The sequence below is a fragment of the Myodes glareolus genome, chromosome 16 (genome assembly GCF_982192425.1).
Source record: "Myodes glareolus chromosome 16, mMyoGla1.1, whole genome shotgun sequence".
In the NCBI taxonomy this organism is placed as follows: Eukaryota; Metazoa; Chordata; class Mammalia; order Rodentia; family Cricetidae; genus Myodes; species Myodes glareolus.
In genome coordinates this window covers 33,343,548-33,365,996 of record NC_142041.1, presented here as the reverse complement: position 1 = coordinate 33,365,996, position 22,449 = coordinate 33,343,548, and the positions used below count along the sequence as shown (strand labels likewise).

Below are 22,449 nucleotides of genomic sequence, written 5' to 3'. Positions count from 1 at the left end.
ATAATAAATAAATAAATCTTTTTTAAAAAAAGTTAAGGTGAGTCACCTCCACCAGCTCCAGAGGCTGAGGCAGGAGAATCTGCACAAGTTTAAGGTTAGCCTAGGTTACACAGGGAATTGCAGGTCATCCTGGACCACATAGCCAACTCCAAGCCAGCTTTTATAAACAATGAAACACTATCTATTTAAAAAATTAAATGAAAGGACAAGATGTGAGAGACCAAAAAAAAAAAAAAAGCACCTTTTGCTGGGAAACAGGCAAAGATCCTATCCTCATGAGATTTACAGACCAGTAAAACAAAAGTAACGAGGGGCAGGATTTTAAAGCACTGCCGCCTTCACATAAAGCATCATTTTTACCTCTGTTTAGGAAGGCATGGCTTTTTATTATAAATGTAACGATGCCCATCAAAGAAAATGAGAACTGTCAGAAATTACTCATGTTCGGGGACAGCATAATACCGTGATGCTTGCCTTCCTGCTCTTCCATTAATCTACCCACTCCTGACATCACTGAAAGTAATTCCACATAAGCCTGTGTGTAATGCCTTTTCCACATGAGCCGACTCTAGACAACCATCACCTCCCGAGACCCATGGTCTGAGTAACCAAGGCACAGCATAAATTGTGTAAGGTAGTCTGCTTCATTAGCTTCCAACTTTTCTTTTCTTTCTTGGTTTTTGGGTTTTTTTTAATTTGTTTATTTGTTTGTTTGAGACAGGGTTTGTCTGTGTAGTCCTGGCTGTTCTAGAACTCGCTCTGTAGACCAGGCTGCCATTTATAAATATTCATTTATAAATTTAAATATTAAAAGTAACATGATGGTGAAATCATGGAAAATCAGAATTGGCAACGGCTTTGTCCACCCCTCTAAGCATTTTCCCAAGGACAAATCCTCAGAAATAAAGGAGATGGGACAGATCACACGGGAATACCCAGGTTACATTAGAGTCTTTCTATTTTACTTCTTGAACGCAACGCTTTCGAGGTCTGAGGGAGAGGATCCGAAGAACCAGAAGCTGTCTTCTTCAGGTGTCCCTCCTGTCCAGGGTGTCTTCAGTCTCCTTGGGAAACAAAAGATGAAATCACGCGGTGATGTTACAAGCTGAGGCTTCCTTTGCCCTGGTTACAAGAAAGCACTCTCCTCGTTCCATGAGTAACAGCTTTCTCTGCCACTTCACCTTCGGATGAGTAATTGGAAATAGGCTTCTGGGCTTGAACCTGGTCGGGGTGATCTGTGCCAAGGCACTTTAAAAGATCTTGAAAGGCTCAAAACTTAGAAAAGAAAAAGAAAGACACATGACAAAACAAGGCAAACTGATGAGACTGGTAAGCTCTTAGCACAGAGCCAGCACAAGGCAAAGGAATCGGGAGATGGCATGTATTCACTCAATAGAATTCAATGGGCCCCTTCCATAAACAAGGCTCTGTGCTGGGCCCCAGGAACCTGTCAGTGACTAAGATGGCTACAGCTGCTGCCTTCCAACTGGTCCTGACTGTTGGCCAGGATAGCCTTACACACAATTACCCAAACAAGAGGTCATCAGAAGTGTCCAGTACTGGGGTGGGGGGGGGGGGTAATTGAAGAAACACTGGGAATTAAGAAAGAGGAAATAACTACCAATAAAATGAGGATTTTAGCCAAGCGTACAATCTTGTCAGCTCAGTTCTCCAGAGACTGAGGCAGGAGGATCTCAAGTTTGAGGCCAGCCAAAGCAACATAGCAAGAGAGGGCTACCCACTGTGACTCTGATTCAGAGAGGAAAAAAAAAGAATTTCAGAGCCATGTTGGGCAAAGGCAACTACAAAGGGCAGTAGCTGAAGGAGGGGCTCAAGGTTTCTTGGCAGTCCTTTGCTTGGGAACCCTGAGGAGGGCCTGGCCCAGAGCCCCAGCAACCAAGCGTAGACGGTAAACCTCTTTGCCAGGACATCGCTGTCCGTCCATGCTACTACATGTACTATGGTCCTGTAGCACCTGTATTACATGTACTACGGTACTATGCCTGGCGTGTACTGCCTGCAAAGGACCATTCTTGAGCTGGGTAAGTGCCTGGAGATTGACGCACATACATACACACAGAGACATGGGCCATCATTGAACGCCCCAAGAATGCTTCCTTTAGTGTGTTCAGGAGCAGCTTATAGATGTTCACACCCCAGCTCTCAGGATCTTTCAGCGGCAGACCCACCAGAAAACACTCCCGTCTTGAGCTCAGAGCAGCTGCAAACACAGGAAAACAAGTTGTTTGGCTCAGAGCAGCTGCAAGCATAGGGAAAACAAGTTGTTTACAGGAAATTCAGGGTCTGGTAGTCTGCAGTCCCCAACACATCGCAAAGGTAAGGAGCATGGCAAATCCAGACGGGGAAGCCCAGCAGAGACCCTGACCTGCAAGATCCGGTCAGCCGCTCAGAGGTGGGCACCTGCTGTGTGCCATTTAGGGACCTTGGTAAGGAGCCAAGACGAGAAGGGTGTCGGCAAGGAGTCGACAAAGAGGAGGCAGAGATGGCTCGGTGAAGGTGAGCTAACAGCAGGGTGGAGGCAGGTGGTGCTGATCCGGAGGACTCAGGGGTGGCACGGCCTGAAGCGGGTGGCTGAGGGAAGGGAGACTCTGCTGGGAATGTATGGCCAGGATGGGGCTGTGACAGCAAAGATGACGAAGGTGACAAGGACAGGTGAGGACAATCTCAGTGACAGGAGGAATGGGAATGGTTAACCGGTGACAGTACTGGGGTGGAGGCGATGGAGGGATGGCAGGGTTGGCTAGGATTAGTAACCACCTTGGGTACAGGGCTGCGGAAGTACATGGGCACGAAAGAGTCAGGGATTGTGATGCAGGGATGATGTAGGGATGACAAGAGAGTGACAGGCTCCAAGAGGAGTGATGGCCATCAGGGTGACCCAGGGAGACAGGATATGTGGGCGGTAAAGATGTGTATGCTGTTGGTGTTTCCGAGGCCTCGGGTCGCCTGTGACTCAGTGCTATCTATCAACTATGTGAGGATAAGATCTCCAGGCAGAGCCAGAGCCACAGGGTGGGCTGAGCGCTTGCCCTGGCTGTGCCCAGGCCCTTGGAGGGGTTTGTATGGAATCTCGGTGTCATTTGCCGCCTCCTCCCTTCTGGGTCAACAGCCACCCTCAGCTTTGTTCCACCAAGGTTCTCTGCTGTTTGGAGAACGCAACTTTTGCCACACCCTTCCTCCCGAGGCCTGTCTGTTCTTCCAGGCTTCGTCCACCACTCACCCTGTTAGAAGTTTTCTGGCTTTCCAAAGCTTTCTCATAATCACTGGGAGGAGAGAGAAAGAGAAAGGTGGGCTTTGGGGCTGGAGTGTGAATAACTACATCTATTCATCCTAAAGATGTTGATTGAGCCCCTTGTAACATACTGCGGGGTGGGGGAGGGGGCTGACTTTTATAACCAGGTCCTGTTTGCCTGTCTCCACGAAGCTGCATCTGGAGGAACAAACTTGCAAATGCAGCTGCATCAGGAGTGTTATTTACCTGTAATTGAGGAATAAAGCTACTCTTTATTGGATTCTGAGACAGGGTCTCATTCAATAGCTACGGCTGGTGTAGAGCCGGCTCTGGAGACCGGACTGACCGCAAACCTGCAGCAGCTATCCTGCCTCAGCTTCCCGAGGGCTGAGATCACAGGCATGAACCACCACATACAGCAATCTTCTTAAATGCAGAAGAGAATGACAGAAACCGCAGGTCTATGGCCCCTCTGGCATAGTCAAAGGAAGGCATGGTGGGGCTCTCCTTCAATCTCAGTCCTTGAAAGGCAGAGACAGGAGGACCAGACGCTCAAGAAAAGCCTCAGACATAGAGTGGGTGTGACTCCAGCCTGGGCTAATAGAGACCCTGTCTCAAATAAACAAACACCCCTAAGTAGTCATTAGCTTAAAAACAAACAGAAGGGCAGCAGCAGGCTGTTGGGCCAAAGGCTAGGGCGCTAAATGGGGTTAAGTTACCAACAAACTAAAATGATTTCTTTACGTGTATAAATATTTCTTCCGTGTACTCTGTGCATGCCAGGTGCCACAGAGCCCAGAAAAAGGGTGTTCAGTCCCCTGGGACTGGAGTTACAGATGGTTGTGAGCAACTGTGTCAGCGCTGAGAATTGAACCACGTACTCGGGAAGAACAGTCAGTGCTGTATCAGCTGAGCCATCTCTCCAGCCCAACTGAAATGATTTTGAAGAACAAGAATGCCTTGAATACTCAACTGGACTGGGTTGGGCACAGTTTGTGTTGACACAGACCTCTCTGCTAAACAGGAAGGAGTCATTCCCCCCGCCCATACCTGCTCCCTTCCATTTATCTATCTGTCTGTCTGTCTGTCTATCTATCTATCTATACGTTCACTTATTTATTTATTTGAGACAGAGTTTCTCTGTGTTGCCCTGACTTTTCTAGAACTCACTCTGTAGACTAGGCTAGCCTGGATCACCGAGATCCACTTGTCTCTACCTCCTGAGTGCTGGGATTAAAGACATACACCGCCACCAACTTTCTTTCTAAGATTCCTTTTTTTTAAAGATTTATGCTGGGCTGTGGTGGTACATGCTTTTAACCAGGAGGCAGAGAAAGGCGGATCTCTGAGTTCGAGGCCAGTCTGGTCTATAGCATGAGTCCCAGGACAGCCAGGGCTGTGACACAGAGAAACCCTGTCTCGAAAAATGAAAATAAAACATTATTTGTGCTTGTGTGTGCAGGTGGGTATGTAGACACCCACAGAGGTTAGAAGGAAGCTTCCCTGGAGCTGGGGTTACCGGTGATTGAGAGCCACCTGATGTGAGTGCTAGGAACGGACCCCAGTGATCTCACAGCAGCAGTTGCTCCTAGCGGCTGCTGAGCCATCTTCCCAGCCCACGCAACCACCTGTGCCTGACTTCTCTCTCTCTCTGCGGAAGATCTCACTATATATGCCAATTAACCTCAAACTCTTATCATCCTGCTTCTGCCTTCTGAATGCCAGGATTACCACAGCAGGCTAAGTCTTCAGTGGGATGTGGAGGAAAAGAAGACGTCCCATATCTGGGCTATGATGTGGGATGCCCCTTGGTATACTGTGAATGTGTTTTATTACCATTGGTTAACAAAGGAAGCTGCTTTGGGCTATGGCAGGGCAGAATAAGCTAAGCAGGAAATTCAAACGGGGATAGAGAGAGAAAGAAGGCGAAGTCAGGTAGACTCCAGCCAACCAGATGCAAGGAAACAAGACATGTAGAAAATGAGGTAATGCCACGGTCACGTGGTCATACATAGATTAATAGAAATGGGTCAATTTAAGTTGTAAGAACCAACCAATAAGAAGCCTGAGTTAATAGGCCAAACAGTTTGTAATTGGTATTAAGCCTCAGAGTGGTTATTCAGGAACTGATGGGGTGGTGGAGAAACTTCCAATTCCAGGGTTGCTATGGAATGATCCTGGGGAGTTAGGGTCTAAGCCAAGGTCATGGCAGAAATGCCAGGGCCTCCACTTTTCCCTTTTTGAGTCTGACAATTGGGATCCATTCAGGACAGAATTCTGTTTCTGGCAGGCTTTCCACGTCCCTCTAACTTCTTCAACCAAAGTTTGGTTTACACACATTTTTCTTTTCTTTTTTTTTTTAAATATTTATTTATTTATTATGTATACAATATTCTGTCTGCTTGTATGCCTGGAGGCCAGAAGAGGACACCAGACCTCATTATAGATGGTTGTGAGCCACCATGTGGTTGCTGGGAATTGAACTCAGGACCTTTGGAAGAGCAGGCAATGCTCTTAACCACTGAGTCACCTCTCTAGCCCTACACACATTTTTCTAACTCATTTAAATCTCTGTGGTAGCTTGAATGTAATTGACCCCCATAAATTCATAGGGAGAGGCAGGATTAGGAGGCGTGGCTTTGTCAGAGTAGGTGTGGCCTTGTTTGAGGAAGTGTGGCAGTATGGGAGTGGGTTCTGAGGGCTCCTTTGCTAAAGTTATGTTCAGTGTGCCACTCAGACCAGTTCCTGATGCCTGCCGGTCAAGATGTAGGACTCTCAGCTCCTCTCCAGCACCAGGTCTGCCTGCATCCCACCGTGTCACACCAAGATAACCAACTACACCTCTGAAACTGTAAGACAGCCTAATTAAATTTTTTCCTTTATAAGAGTTGTCATGGTTAGGGCTGGAGAGATGGCTTAGCAGTTAAGAGCACTGGCTGCTCTTGTAGAGGACCCAAGTTCAACTACCAGCACCCACATGGAACTCATAACTGCCTGTAACTCCAGTTTCAGGGGCTTCAGGGGATCCAACACCTTCACACAGACATGCATGTAAGCAAAACATGAATGCACATAAATAAAAATAATAAACTTTTAAAATAGTCGCCATGGTCATGATGTCTGTCTCTTCACACCAATAGAAACCCCAACTAAGACAATCTCTTAATTCTTATTTTACTTTTAATTTTATGTATATAAATGTTTTCCCTGCCTGTATGACTGTGAACCACATGTGTGCCTGTTGTCCATGGAAGCCTAAAGAGAGCATAGGATTCCCTGGAACTGGGGAGTAACTAACGTGCAGATGGTTGTGAGCACCATGTGGGTGCCAGGCACCAAAGCTGGGTCCTCTAGGGGAGCAGCAGTGTTCTTAACCACTGAATCATCTCACGAGCCTAAACCTTCTCATTTTTGTATGTGAGCTTCCATGTCCTCTGCTGTTGCTGCTCAGGCACCTTGCCCTCTTTCCCTTGAATCTAAGGTGTTAGCATCCCTGGAAAGAACTGGAGAATCTTAGTGCTGAAAGGAAGCTGGGACTCGGATCATCTCATGGAACACCCTGGTGGTGCTAAAGGGAAACGAAGGCAGAATTGAGGTGGTAGAATTTTCCCTGACTCCTAAAGAAGTCAGGGGGGCTCCTGGCCCTCAGGCCCCTCCCCATGTGACATTCCTCTGCTCTCTGTCTAAAGTGAGCTAGCCCTCAGCAGCCCCTTCCAGCTTCCCCTGCTGGGTGGGGAAAAGCTCACCTGGGCCCCTTCCTGGAAGCTCTGTAGCCTCCTTTCCAGTCTCACCTGGTCTTCTGAGCTCCACCACCACTTTCCTGCTCGTCCACGACACCTGCTCTGTCTCCAGGTCCTTACACGAGCTGTCATCCCCCAGGAAGACCACAGCTGTGTCCTTCTCCGCCTTCAGATCACACTATACTAACCGGGAGAAGATCTAATTTCATGGCAGGGGATTTGGGTCTTCTACACCCTGCATTTAATTAAATACTAAACTTTTTTTTTCCTTTTCCAGCTTTAGTTAGAAAACCAAGTCCAGGTTTCAGCGTCCCTGTCCCCTCCCCACGCCCTCCCTTTAAATATTCTGCTTTGAAACAGTGCGAACTATGAGGAGTTTGCCTGAGTTCCGGTTGATGGCAGCTCATGTCGGTGGGGACAGAGTTATTAAAGAAAAAACTGTATGGCCCAGATTTCAGCAATAATAAGAAGCCTGTGAGAAGAAAGACGAAGTAATTTAGTCAACAACAGACAAAGTTGAAGTACATGCAGTCAGAACTGAACATTGTAATATGATAGGGGACTGGGAGGTATTTTAATGGATGTCAATGAACCTACTTCAAGCCCCCAGAGAAGGAAAAAAGAGATACATTTAAAAAATGTATTTCATGTATATGGGTTCATGGATGTATGGGTCTGCATGTATGTAACTCCAATCCTGCATGCCTGGTTCTGTGGAGGCCAGAAGAGTTTGTTTCCTCCCCTGTGAGCCACTGTGTGGGTGCTGGGTACTGAGCCTGAATCCTCTAGGTGAACAGGAAATGCTCTTAACCACTGAGCCATCTCTCCAGCCCATATTTTGTGGGTTTTTTTTTTTGTTTTTGAGACAGGCTCTCACTGTGCAACCTTGGCTACCCTGAAACTCATTCCGTAGACCAGGCTGGTTAGCAGCTCCCAGAGATCCGCCTGCCTCTGCCTCCCAGGAGCCGAGACTAAGGACATGTGCCACCATACTAAGGTCCTTTTGGAAAAGGACTGAGAGAGCTCCTCAGAGCTAAGTGTCACAGACATGAGCATCTAGGATAATTCCCAAGACATTCCGCTGATTTTAGTTCCACTTAAGCAAACCCTCAAGTCTAAGGACATCTCATAATTACAGAACGATCCATTTGGGGGCTGGAGAGACAGCCCAGTGGTCAAGAGTACTGAGTCCCAGCTCCCCAGTGGTGACGTACAACTGTCTGTGACTCAGTTCCAGGGGATTCATCTCCACTTCTCATCTCCCTGGGTATCAGACGTGCGCATGAATACACACATATATTTAAGCATGGACACACACACACACACACAAAAAAAACAATAGATACATTTTTTAAAATGATTGCCAGTTTATTTTGATTTTGTTAGAAATGGTTTGTAACTATTAAAATAATTTCTAACGAAAGGAAGAAGGAAAGGAAGGAGGGAAGAAGGGAAGGAAGGAAGGAAGGAAGGAAGGAAGAAAGGAAGGAAGGAAGGCCATTAGAATCTCCCCCATGTAGCCTAAGCTGGCTTCCTACTTGTGGTCCTCTTGTTTCAGCATCCCCAGTGATGGGATTGTAGATGTGCAACACCACACCCAACTTCAGACATTTTGAGCCAATAATCTTTTTACACAATCTCTTCTTTATAAGGTTACTATTTACTATGTGTGCATGTATGCCACACATGTACAGGTACTGTCCAGAGACCAGAAAAGGCATGGATCCCATGGAGCTAGGATTACAGGTGACAGTGAGCTAAGTGTGAGAACCAAACTTGGGTCCTTCGGCAGAAGAGCAAGCCCTTCTAACTGCTGAGACACCTCTTCAGCCCCTGGGCAAGGAGTCAAGCTGCACTGGCGTTTGTGCCGGCCCTACAAAGGATGCAGAGACAGTCTTCCCCCTCCTACTCCGGTACTGAACTTCCCCCTCCTACCCCCCGTACTGAAGAGTGAACTCAGGACCTTGTGAGCTAGGCAGGCATTCTACCTCTGCTATACAGCTGGCTCTCCCAACATCCTCTGACAGGGTCTTTCTTCAGTTCCTTAGATGAGACTGAAGTCCAGGTGGCTCTCGGGGTCTTTCCTAGCTCGGCTCAGTTTCCAGTTAGGAATCCATTTTATCTCTCGGGGCCAGAAGGAATCACATGACTTAGGCTAATCCAGTCAGGTCTGAGTTAGGCATTGGCCAAGCTGGTCCAATCAGAGCACAGTCGGACTGTGACAGCTGTGGCAGAGATGTGCCCTGCTGACATTAAAGGAAGGGGCTAGCCTGAGAACCACTACCAGCTGTCTCGACACCGTGAGAGGATCCAGCCTTACCCTGAGGCTGCCCGCATGGAAGGGAAAGGGCAGAGATGGGAACAGGTGATCAGCAGTTTTGAGCTGGCTTTCTTAGCCCTCTCAGCTCGCTGCCATTATTACCTACGGCGTGCTGTATTAGAAGTCATTTTACTTCCTGCTAGATGTTCTTCTTTGTATCTTGCTCCTCATAATATTGTCAATCCTGACACTTATCTTGGTCTGATAAAAGAGGATGTTTGAGCCAAGGGTGTGACTCACTGACAGAAAGCAGAACTTAGCATGCACCTGACAGAATGCATTCCTTCCGTGAGGCCCTCAGTTTCACCCTCCGCAACACGCATGCCCTTGGCCTGGTGGGACACACTTGTAATGACAGCATTTGAGAGGTAGAAGCAGGAAGATAGAAAATTCACAGTCAGCCTTGGCTATATAAAGAGTTCAAGACCAACCTGGGCTACATGAGACCCTGTCCGCCCCGCAAATTAAAAGAATATCTGAAGAGCGAATAAACAGATGAATTAGTCCAAAAAGGTCAAGGGGGAGGGGGCAGCAAGATGGCTCGTGGATAAAAGGCCTGGTGACCAGAGTTCGAACCTTGGAATCCATAGTGGAAAGAAAGAACTAACTCCAAAAATTGCCCTTTGACCTCCATGTGCAGCACATGTACACACACACACACACACACACACACACACAGAGAGAGAGAGAGAGAGAGAGAGAGAATAATAAGTTAAAACTGAAAATAAAAATTAAAAGGGCCAAGTATGAGCAGGCACACCTTCGATCCAAGCACTTAGGAGGCAGAAGCAAGCAGGTCTCTATGAGTTTGAAGCCAGCCTGATCTATATAGTGAGTTCCAGGACAACCAGAGCTACATAATGAGAGTTTGTGTCAAAATAAATAAAAAATAAAATTGCAACCCTTACCTCTTCTTCCCTAGCTAGGCCCCAGATTCCTGGCATAGCCCACAGCAGTCTTCTTCCATTCTCCTGAGGCAGGGGTGCTGGGAGGTTTCTTTCAGAAATCAAATAGCCTTGGGAGCAGGAGCCACGTCCTGCCCCAACGATTCGGAGCTGGACCACTGCCTACCTGGCAGCTTCATGCGAGTTCCCTGTTTCTGCTGAATGGAAGTAGGGTACAAAGATGACTTCAGACTCACGGTTGCCTAGGACCCTCCTCTTCCATGTGACAGGCCGGTAGCTCTTCCCGTTGAATGGTAAGGATTTAGCCAACCCTGCTATTTGCTTCTCTAGCAAGTATCTACTGACAGCTTCTGTGTACCCCACCCAGGTAATGAGGCTCAGACTCCGGAAGATAATTGGTAAAACCTGGGAGGCTGAAGCAGGAGGGTCTCAGGTTCAAGGCCAGCTTGGGCTACACAGTGAGGCCATACCAAAAGGAAGAAAGCCAATCCTCCTGGCCTCTGCAACCCTTCCTATGAAAACTTCAGCTGTAACCTCAAAATCTAAAAACTTCCCCAGTGTCACTTCTTTGTTTAAGATGTGTTTTTCTTTCATGTGTACAAGTGTTTTGCCTGCGGGTATGCATGTACGTCATAGGTGTGCAGTACTGACAGAGACCAGAAGAGGGCACTGGTTCCCCTGGAACTGGAATTCTGTAGCTGGTTCTGAGCCACCCACCAAGGGAGTGCTGGGAACTACACCCAGCTCCTTGCGAGAGCAACAAGAGCTATTGAGCTCTGAGCCATCTCCCCAGCTCACCAAACCCACCCTTGACCTCAGTGGCGTATGCACAGTGTCACACATCCCCTTGTGTCTCTTTACCCCACACTTACTCCCGTGACACTTCCAGTTACTCCCAGTCACAAATGGATGGTTTCAGGCTCCCTCCAGGGAGGAGTGTGAGTGTAAACGTGAGTGTGAGTGAACCTAGGAGTGTCTGCACGTGCTTAAGCATGAATATAAGGACGTCAGTGCGGGTATGGAAGGGTGTCGGTGCACCTGAGTGTTGTGACGTGTGAGTGTGCAAATGAGTAAGTATTGATGTCTTGAGATCAGAGAAGCATGGTTACTCCAGATGACCTTCACAAGATTGAACCCATGAATATTTCCCCTGGAAGTGGGGAGGACAAAGAGGTTCCCTCCTGAGGATATATAAATTGGGGGACTTTTCTTCGGTGGAGTTGCTGCCTATAAGTTTCCCATGCTCCTGGTAAACAACTCCAATCAAACTCCAGAAGACCAAGCTAGACTTGGTTAGAATTGTTTCTTTGGTCTGTCCTTGATTCCTTATCTAGGATGAACACATAGTTCCCCAAGAAAAGTTACACAGCACTAAGTTGATGTCAGGGTAAGAACATACTCCATGTATGAAAGTCGATGGCCAAGTGTGGAATGCATATTGGGGAGTGCTGAGGGGTGTAAATGTGTCAATGTGAACATTCGCACACTCAATTAGTCCCAGGAGTTTCTTTTCCTCCTGTGTGTAAACACACACGGCTCCAAGGACTGAGGCCTTGCAAGCTATCCCTTTGTCTGATAAAGGAACGACTTTGTCCACGGGTCAGGGGTCAAACTACTCTTCCCAGCCCTGACAGGAAACCAAGGATCTCTCAGCTAAAGGTTACCTCTATCAGGAAGGAGCTGCCATAGTCCGGGTTCTGCAGCCTCCTGCAGATTCAGGCCTGGCACCTCCTCCCCTCCCTCAGCAGGTTTCCGGCTAGGCTTGGCAGTGACCTGAGCAGAGAAGCAGAGGAAGGTGTAGCTTCACATTCCTGGTGCCTCCTCACCTATAGGGGTGCATTTCCTTGGAGACAAGCAGTGAACTATAACCAGATGGTTATCAGACCTCCGAGTCCTCTCTTCCTCCCTGACCTCTCCCAGTTCTGAGCAGTAAGGAAGCAAATTTAGAGCTCAGTACAGGTCACAGGCTCCTTTAAAACAACGTGGAGCCTGCGGGTGACAGCCTAGGAGTGAAGTGCTTACTTAGCACACAGGAAGCCCTGGCTTCCATCCGTAGCACCATGGTGGGACGGGATATGAGACTCACACAGTATAATAAGGCTGTACCCAATGACTTCTTCAAAGCAGGGGACTGATGCATTCAGAAACGTTGGTACAGGTGATGGGAGTAAGGTTTTCTTTCCTTTTCTTTTTAAAGATTTATTTATTGTGTATACAGTGTCCTGTATGCCTGCAGGCCAGAAGAGGACACCAGATCTCATCTTGAATGATTGTGAGCCACCATGTGGTTGCTGGGAATTGAACTCAGGACCTTTGGAAGAGCAGCCAGTGCTCTTAACCTCTGAGCCATCTCTCCAACCCCCCGGTGTAAGGTTTTCTACCCAGAGCACCCCAAAGGCAGGGAAAGGTCGTACTCATCCCTCCTTGATACAACATCCTCTCTCACACTGAGCTGGCACTTTGACAAAGACGATAAATGGAGGAGGGGGCTGGAGATTTTAGGTTAGATTGTCCTCAACCCCACCTCCAAGCTCCTGGTGCTGGAGGGATGGTTGTCTCGTTTCAGTTCAGAGGAGGAGGCCTGTCATTACTATCATCACCCCATCTGGCTGTGTCCCTTGCCCCAGTGCGTGTTAATTTCATTCATCCTCACCTCTTGCAACCTAAGGATGTAGGTACCATTATTACCCCCCCCCCTTACAGATGCAGAGCCAAACCACAGAAAGGGATCCAGCAGAAGCACGCGGGATCCTTACTGGCCTTCGTTAAGAATGATGGGCCCCAGCTATTGGCCCTCATTCAGAAGGATCAGAATGGGCAGCATTCTAGAACTCAGAAGATGGATTCTTGGAAGAGGTGCCAATACCTTGACCTTCCTCTCTCACTCTCCTTGCCCTCTTATTTCCTAGATACGCCTCCTACTTGCCAAAGTCAACTGGAAACCAGGGCAAAAGGTGATACGGTTCATGGATGTTAGTCTCCTGGGCACAGAGCAGAGTGGAGACCGCAGCCAGGCTAACAGAGACTCCTGCCTGCCCATGGCTTGTTGCTGGCGAGGGTTAGCTTGCATTCCTAGAGACCTGGAGGTCTGGATTGGGATCTGCTCTTTTTCTGTGTGATCCAAAGAGACAGTCAGGTTCAGCTCTTGCTTTCTCTGATGAGGAGGTGTTCCTTTGAAGACCACCCACACCAGCAACCACGCCTAAGCCAGTCTCTGCCCCTGCTGCTACCCTGAGGCTTCTGACCAAAGCTCCAGGGCACACAGACCCTCCCTGGGTCCCTGAGCAGGCTCCTCCCAGAAACTAGGCAGGCACGCCCACTCTTCTGCCCTCTTAGGGCTTTGGCATCTTATTTCCCTTTAGGGAGCAGGCAGCATCTCAGTGCTGCCTCCCTTCACACTTCCACCCTTCCCTGGGACAACAGGTCAATAGCTTTCTCTGAAACACAAGCTCCTTCCTCCCTTCCTCGGCCAGCACCCTCCTAGATCCTTGGGGGCTCCAGGCCTTCTCTGGCTTTTAAGGCCATCGTTCTCAACCTTCCTAAGGCTGCGACCCTTCAATCCAGTTCCTCACATAGTAGTGACCCCCAACCATAAAATTCTTTTGTTGCTACTTTATAACTGTAGTTTTGCTGCTGTAATGAATCATAATGTAAATGTCTGATAGGTGACCCCAAGTGGGTCACGACCCTCCTGTTGAGAACCACTGCTCTAGGGCCTCTGTACTAGGTGGAGTAAGCTTTTCTCTTGCCTTCCCACCCCACCCAACTCTACCTCACCCAAGTTTCTCCAGGCTTGGGGATGCCCCACCCAGCTTTTTCAGAAAAAAAAAAAATCATGGAGAGTTAGCTGCAAGCCAGAGCTCATTACCAGGAATTAAGAAGACATGCCCTGAAGCATAGATGCTTGTCTGGAGTCACTTGCACTTCAGATAGACACCAAGTACACAGAGAAAAAGACTCAAGTACATGTAGAGATGCCTCTCCCGAGGAGCACGAAGAATTAGGCAGAGAGCCAAAGACGAAGAAAGCCAGAGATGCAGACAGCCTGGCACGGTGAGAGAAAGACGGGCCCACAAGAAGCCCTGAGAAATACACCTTTGTCTGTGTATACGGACACAGAGCCAGGTATCCAAACAGCAGCAAACTCAAGTTCCAGGGAGCGGACTAGAGCAAATCAGTGCTTTAAGAAACATGTTGGGGGGGGGGGAGGGGGGCAGTAGTGGCGTATGCCTTTAACCCCAGCACTCTGGAGGCAGAGGTGGATCTCTGCGAGTTCGAGGCCAGTGTGACCTACAAAGTTAATTCCAGGGCAGCCAGGGCTACACAGAGAAACCCTGTCTCAGGAAAAGAAAAGAAGAAAGATGGTTCTTTCAAAGGGACCTTAAAGCATAGAAGAAGAGCCCTCTTTGAGCCCTGAGACGGGGCTGCCCTTCCATGGGACAATTCTCCCAATTCTCCCTAGCTTCCCCGAAAATGAGTTCTGTGAAGTAGAGCGTTTTCCTTCCAGAATTTGCTAATAGCCATAACTTTGCCTTTTCAGAATGGAGTGTTCATGAGGCCTTCCTAGCCTGGAGGGGTCGCTCCTGTTCCCACGAACCGCTCCTGGCTTTAACCGAGTCCGACAGGCCATCCAACATATTTCCTTTCCCACCTCTGCCTTGCACCCTGTGGCCCGGTCTTGCCTGTCATACCCATCCCAAAAGCCTTGTAGAGCCTAGACACAGAGGAACAAGTCCACACACACACACACACACACACAACACACACACACACAACACACACACACACGCACATGTACATGCTTCCTCCTTCCCCTCTCAGTAAATTCGCAATTGTGAAAGGAATCTCAGATAAAAGATGTTTGTTGAGTTCAGTGACCTTTACGAAACAGCTCCCAGCACCTGCTTCTATCCCTGCTCTCCCACCCTACCCTGGTGCACGAGTAAAGTCGTCATGAGGGGTCGTTTATTGTTTCCCGTTCTCTGGTCCCTGCTAAGTCCACTCATATTTTTAATTACATTTATTGTTGCATTGTAAATATATATATATATATATATACACACACACACATATATATGTGTGTGTGTGATATGTGTGTGTGATATGTGTGTGTGTGTGATATGTGTGTGTGTGTGATATGTGTGTGTGTGTGTGTGTGTGTGTGTGTGTGCGCGCGCGCGCCAGCCAGGGTGTAAAGGTGGAACTCAGGGGACAACTTTTGAGGATTGGGTTCTTTCTTTCACCTTTTGGGTTCCAGAGATGGGTGTCAGGCTTGATGGCAGGTGCCTTTACCCGCTGAGCCTATGTTAAACCTTCTTAAGAATCATCTCCTATTTTTACCCCTTTTATTAACCTCATTGTCACAAACAGAGAAACTAAGATCCAGAGAAAGAACACAAACACACCAGAGAGGCTGTGATGGGCGTGGATCCCAGGCTCCACCATCTTCTAGTCCTGGCACCCGAAGGCCTCCTACACCCACTGGCTGACTGGCAGGGTTTGAAAGGAAGGATGGTGGGGCAGGATCACGGATGGAAGGGTCCCAAGGAGGAACTGGTAGGGTACGCTGAGTGAAACTGTGCAGGTACCTTCCCTTCCCAAGGTCTACCACTCTTCCCCCTCAGGGTCTGGGAATGGGACGCTCCCTCTGGCTCAGGTCTCTCCTGCATTCCAGACATGCCTGTTGGGAGTTGGGGACAAGGAAAGAGTAGAGATCCATGGAGGAATTGTCTTCTCCCACCCATCCCCAGGTCACAGTCCTGGCTGTGTGGTCTAAGTTTGCCTCCCACTTTTCTGGGCCTGGGTCTCATCTATGAAGGAGTTAGGAAACAAGAGACTTACAACGCACAATTGTGCAGGCCCAAGAGCCTTTGGCTCCTACAGGGTTAACTCTGCAGGAAGGTTTTCCTCATATTCCTGGTGAAATTTAAGTCAGATAGGGTAAGGAAGCCGGAAATGAGGCGCACTTCCTGGGCCCAGGTGTGCCAGGCTAGTCACACAACCCGTGCCTTACTGGGCACCGACATGTCCTGGGCTAATGAGGCAGAAGGGAACTCAGGTAAACACAACAGAGGTTCTTGGTTCAGGCAAGTGAAGTAGGAAAGCCCACAGACCCGGAACATAGCCAGGAGTAAAGGTAGGACGTTGTGATGGGGTGGGTCAGGACAGGGACAGGCTCTAGAGAGCCTGGGTGCACATGAAGGACTTTGGAATATTCTCAGATGTAGTGAGGACCGTGGAAAGAGCCCTGTTCTCAGGGAGGTGCCCCTGAGAAACCAGCTGCAGGGAAGCTGCTGAGAGCGCTGCAGGCAAATGCTAGAAGGAGCTCACACAGCTGTGGAGGTCTCCAGTCTGATTGGCCTCTCCAGGCCCTATCAGTTCTTGGGGCAGCGCTGCCTGCCTTGGGGGCTCCAAATTTCCTTCCTGGGGAGGGGAATGGGATGGGAGAATTGGGAAGATACTCAAGAGGGTGGAAGCCGGGGATCCCTGAATACAAGCTGACATTTGACTCTAGACTAGAGACACCTGGGAGTTTGTGGTCAAAAACCACCAAGGCTCCAATATGAGTTCCAGAACATGGACTCTGATGCGGTGCCATACACTTTTGATGCCAGCAGGGCATCTCTCTGAGTTCAGCGCCAGCCTGGTCTACATAGTGAGCCCAGCATAACCAGGGCTACATAGACTCTGTCCCAAAACAAACAAAAAACAAGCAGAAAGGCACAGTTCCTGTTTTATGCATACATTTTATTTTTTTTATAAAAGTCAACAGTACATTGTTGATTGGAGGATTAAAGGAAAAACGCCTTTAAGAAGGAGTCTCCCTAGCCCTATTCCTAAGACTGTAACATAGATATACGTGTGTGTATGTATTTATATATTTATATATTTAAAAAAACAGAAAATATGAAATTTATGGCCTGGACTTGATCCCCATCTCACTGCCTATCTTACGACAGAGATACATACACAGCCCCTACTCAGGGATCCCAGTTCCAAATGTGAGCTACGCCCCTCTTATCCCTTCCCCCCTCCCACAGCCTAGAAACCCACTGTAAAAAAAAAAAAAACAAAGAGCAGACACACATACTCAGAAACACACTTCTGGGTCCCCCTCCACATGGAGCCCCCGAAGCATGCATACTCCGGTACCTTCCTCACAGCTCACTCCCTTTTCCGGGGCTCCCTTGAACTGTTAGGGTCTGTTTTGAAAATTTGGTCCCTTACCCTGAATGTCTGGAAAACAGCATACAGCATACAAGCACACATGAATGCCTGTACACACACACAAACACACGCACACACACACACAATCTGCACATTCTTTTCCTTTTGGAAACAAAAGGACGTTTGGTCCTACTTGCTATCCTAGTTTGTCTTAAGAATGGGGACCGAATGTCTTATTGGGCAGAGTTCAGTAGAGATTCTGGAAGGGCCATCCAGCAGGGGTGGGTACGGGGAGCGCCTTAGTCTGTGAGAAGTATCACAAGGGGGCTCTCAGAGAGTGGCCCCCACACAGTGGACACTCGCGAGTGTTGCCCACTCAGATCTGTTCCTTGTGCTTCACGTGAGCCAGCTTCACATTCTCTGCCTCCGTGGAGGGTGGGGGCTGCTCCAGGTGGCATCCAATCATGAGCTGGTACACGAAGACACCGGCAATGGAACCGAGGAGCGGAGAGACGATAGGTACCCACCACCAATGCCGGCCGGTCCTGAAAGGCAGACACAGGTAATCAGAGACAGGTAGGTAGGCAGGGCAGAGCAAAGACAAGCTAAGCTGAGTGAGTGGCCGCTGTACTCACGTGAAGACTTCTGAGCCCCAGCCAGCTAGAGCGGTGAAAAGGCGCGGGCCAAAGTCACGGGCAGGGTTGACAGCATAGCCAGAATTAAAGCCCATGGAGGTTCCAATGACCAGGACCACAAGGCCCACGGTGAAGGCCTCCAGGCCACGGGGGACAGGGTTGTTGTAGGGGTCGACAATGGCCAGCACACACACGATGAGGGAGGCTGTGCCTATGAACTGGGGAGCAGAGAGAACAAGGTGAGGCACAGTTCCTTCCCCTACCCTCTGATCCTTCCCTTCCTCTGCCTTGCCCTGGCTAATTCTAGCATGCTTGCAGTTCAGAGGGACACTCCATGTTTTATAAAAGACCTGCCACCGTGTTCTGAGGTCGGGGTTCCCACAAATTGAGAAATCCTGCTACAACCAAGGAGTGTCGTCCAAAACAAGCCTGTTCCTCTGCATTTGCCTCACATGTCCCCAGTCCATACCTGATCAAAGAAGCCATTGACCATGTCCAAGTGTCCGGACGGGTAGGTGGCAAAGATGCCAGCTGTGCCATTGGGGCCGGAGACGATAAGTTCATTGTTGGCAAAGCCCCAGATTGCATCTGGTGACAGATTAGACACATTGTGAGTGAGGGCAGGGCCTCCCCTCTCAGGCCTGCCCTCCCCACCCTGCCAGGGGTCATGGGTAAGCATATTACTGTGGAGACGCAGAAGGCAGGGTGGGGTGGAGGACCTGAGATTGTTGGTTGCCCAACTTGTTTCTTTCCCTTAGAGCCCCCAACGTGGGTCTGAGTGTTAATGAATGAGTCATGAGCTCTGGGCCTGGGCAGGCCTCAGCTGTCATCAGTGGGACCGGTGCCAACAAGTACTTACAGAGGGAGAGTGCAGGGGAGAAGGGCAGGATGGGGAATGCTTACCATAGTACAGCCCAAAAACGATCCCAGCGCCCAAGAAGGCCCCCAGTGTCTGTGCCAGTGTGTAGATGGGCAGCTTGATCCAGGGCTCACGTGCCAGGAAGCACATGGCAAAGGTCACAGCGGGGTTCAAGTGGGCTCCTGAGCAGGGATAGAACCAGTTAGCTACAGCCCACCACCACAGGGAGGCCAGGGCTCCCATGTGCTCCTCCCTTCTGGGGTGCAGGAATGTTTGCTTGGCCCTCATGGCAGTTGAACTATGTCACAGACTGATAATCTGTGGGTCCAAGGGGAGAGTCAAAGGTTCTGTAAGTGTCAGGTCTCTTCCAAAGGTCCCAAAGCTGAGGGCACTGTTCGAACCTGCACGTGGGGATGCTCCTCACTCTCTGCTCTCTAGACAGACACTTGCTGGAAATGACGATGTGGGCTTACCAGACACTTGGCCAGCCACCAAGATGGCGAGGGTGACAGCGAAGCCAAAAGCCAAGTTGATGGTGAGGAAGCCACCATGGGTGCCCCGACTGAGCACCACCTGAGCCACGGAGCCACAGCCAAACATCTGTATCAGAAAACAGAGCAAATGAGGTCCCGTTGAGACCAGCAACACCAGCCATCAGAGAAGACTGGAGGTCCTTCCTGGAACCTAACTCAAATCCCTCCTGCTGTAATTGCGAGCCCTTCACCTGCTTATGCTGCATCTTGAATATAGCAGAGCCTTGTGGGAAGACTAGTAATGGACACGTGACTGGGAACCCAGAGGGTTGAACAATATTCCCGGGTTTTTCCTGAGTACCAGAAGGGCCTGGGAGGGGGTTGTCACTATAGCAGTTTCTGTGTCCTCCAGACCTGGCACACAGAGGTAGGCAATACCCTCTCCTGCATGTACGCGGTTCCAAAGCAGAGGTCATTGTGGAGGGGAAGGGGAATACGGAGAGTAGACAGAGAAACCACTCCTGAGTCTAGAAATGCCGAGCACCTGGCTCTCCCAGTTGAACCTCCCCAGTTCAATCTTCCTCCTCCTGCTCCAGCCCTCTGCCTTCAGGATTCCCGCTTGGACCTCAAGGGTCCCAAATACAAGGTTTTAAGAGGCTTTTCTCTCTAACACCACTGAGATCTGTTCTATCCTTCTACCCGGGATAGAGGGACTAAAAGAGACTAGGGTCCCTCAAGTTCAGCATGTACAGGACATAATATATGTTCAAGAGGGAAAATACTCTCCACCAACTGTAAAGTGCTGTTGTCCTGAGCCTCTAGTGTTCCTCAAAGCTCCCCCAGCCCAGACCTGGGTCTCTTTCTCACGTCTCCATAACTAAGTGCTATATGAGCTGGGCCTGATCCCAGTACTCGGGAGGCAGAGGCAGGTGAATGTCTATGAGTTCAAGGCCAGCCTGGTCTGCTTAGTGAGTTCCAAGACAACCAGGGCCGTGTAGAGAGACCCTGATTTAAAAAAAAAAAAAAAAAAAAAGTGCCCTGCTGGCCAGCAGGCTGTGCTCCATTGATTCCAATAGGCCCGTGCCCTGTGTGTACTGAGTTGTTGAGCACCGATTACTATCACTCAGAAGGATGAGGCAGGGGAAGCCCGTGGCGCTGATGCGGGTCAAAGGTGTGCAAGCAGGTGAAGCAAAGGTCAGAGGTTGTAAGAGTGAGTACGGCGTGGAGGCATATGGAGGTCTGGGGCACCATGCCCAGCCAGACCCTGGCCTGAGCTCAGGCCGACACCTGGTTTCATGCCAAGAAGCTTTGGAAGGAGGAGCTATCAAAGCCAGTTCCACCACCTTGGGGCTAATCTTCCTCTTCCTTCTCCACCCCCCTCACCCCAGTCTCCAGGTTCTCAGCTAGCCCCTCACCCCACCCAACTATAGACCTCAGAGGGGCTTTTCTCACCCCCCAAAGACAACCTGGACTCCGACACTGCAAGGTTCTGGGTCCCCAACACAACTACACAAGCAAGCCCTCATCCATTAGGGTGACCCCAAGGCCTGCCCACCCACCCACCCCAGCTCTGCTTTCCACTGACACCTGATCCCTCCTAACTCCCTGAGCCTAGAAGCCCTCGCCACAAATCCAGCACCCTCTCCTTGTGGTCCACAATAAGCCCAGTGATCCCGGGACTCGGTGAGGGCTGTTGTTCTTTTAGTAGGAGTTGACCTGAGACTTGGGGAGGAATAAGGAGGCCCCCTGTGAAGTGGAAGCCACCTCCCTTGTCCTTGTTGCTCCAAAACAGGTGGCTGGACTCACAAATCAAGAGGGAACAGCGGCAGGAGGATGATAGTGCCCCCCCATTCCCTTCTCCTCAGAGGGAAGAGAGGGAAGAGGGACAACCAATAGGCCACTAGTCTATGAGATCAGAGGCAAGTTTGGGCCTTCTTCTCCCCACGAAGCCTCTGGTCATTTAACTGATCTACATTACCGAGGACTGGAGAAGTGGGGAGCACTGTAACTCAACCCAGCCGCTGCAATGGGGCCACTTAATTCAGAGAAGACTCAAGGGGAAACAAATGTAACGAAACGGCATGGACAGCTGAAAATCAGAGTAACTGGGACAGGAAATGAACACTATAACTGCCTGTCAGACCGAGAAATGCACCCAGAGTTACCCAAAACAACTCAGGGCAAAACCGCAGAAACGTCCCAAGAGCAACAGAGAGGCAGAGGAAGGATCGAAAGGCGAGCAGTCCTCTGCAAAGACGCTGAAAGCAATGGGCCACAGACTAGACCTGAAGTACTATGGTGTGCGGGAAATAAACTTAGACACACACACACCCAGTCCTCTGTCAGGGCCCTGTTTCCCTCCACAGCTGCTTATCTTCAGGACATTCTTTTCTTCCAGTTTTGCTGCTCGCAGCCCAAAGAGACCTGCGCCCTCTGCCCCCACCTGTGGTAATCTGTCCTCCCTTCGCTGCAACTTTTGGACTTTCTGAGGCTTAATTATTCATTAGGGGCCAGACACCCAAGACCCAAATAACCTAATGAGGGGATCGTTTGCCTTCCCTGTGTGCTGGGGCTGGGGCTCTGGGAAGCTGGAAGACTGGGAAGAGAAAGGCCTGGAGGTCCCAAGCTGTAGGGGTGACCCTGCTGGCAGCCTGTGATCTGGGTCTCCAGGGGGAAGGTAAAGGAGCAGACTTGCTCTTCGTGAGCAAGCAACATGTTCATTCTCAAGAGTCAGGGCTGTCAAGAACTGACTGTGGAGGCGAGGGCTTTGGAGGTCAACTTGACCCCTGAGGGTTAAGCCTGGTGAGCGGAGCTGGGGAATCTGGTCGGGTCTGCCTTGAAAAACTGTCCCTTGGGTGAATAAGGAGTTGGGGAGCTCGGGACTGGAAAGAGAAAGGGCTGTTCACTTCCCTGCACTCACCACAAGGATGAGGGTCCCCAGGCACTCCGCCAGTGCCTGGCGAAGCAGTCGGTAGCGGATGTGGAGCATCTCCCCGCAACGGTTCACCAACTCCTTCTGTCGACCCATGGCAAGGCAGCGACGCGGTCGGGCACGGGGGCGAGAAGTGGCTAGCGGCGGGCACCGAGAGCGGTGGTG

The 22,449-nt window shown here is 49.7% G+C and overlaps 1 protein-coding gene across 1 annotated transcript; it reads right to left on the bottom strand.

Moving 5' to 3' along the window:
• Window positions 1-16,944: 16,944 nt before the first annotated feature.
• On the bottom strand, window positions 16,945-22,449 carry Aqp3 (aquaporin 3 (Gill blood group)). The gene is made up of 6 exons (XM_048420547.3): window positions 22,273-22,449; window positions 19,353-19,479; window positions 18,924-19,061; window positions 18,490-18,608; window positions 18,021-18,238; window positions 16,945-17,930 (listed from the first exon to the last, which is right to left on the bottom strand). The coding sequence occupies exons 1-6, from the start codon at window positions 22,378-22,380 to the stop codon at window positions 17,762-17,764; spliced, it is 879 nt and encodes a 292-aa protein (XP_048276504.1). The 5' UTR covers window positions 22,381-22,449; the 3' UTR covers window positions 16,945-17,761.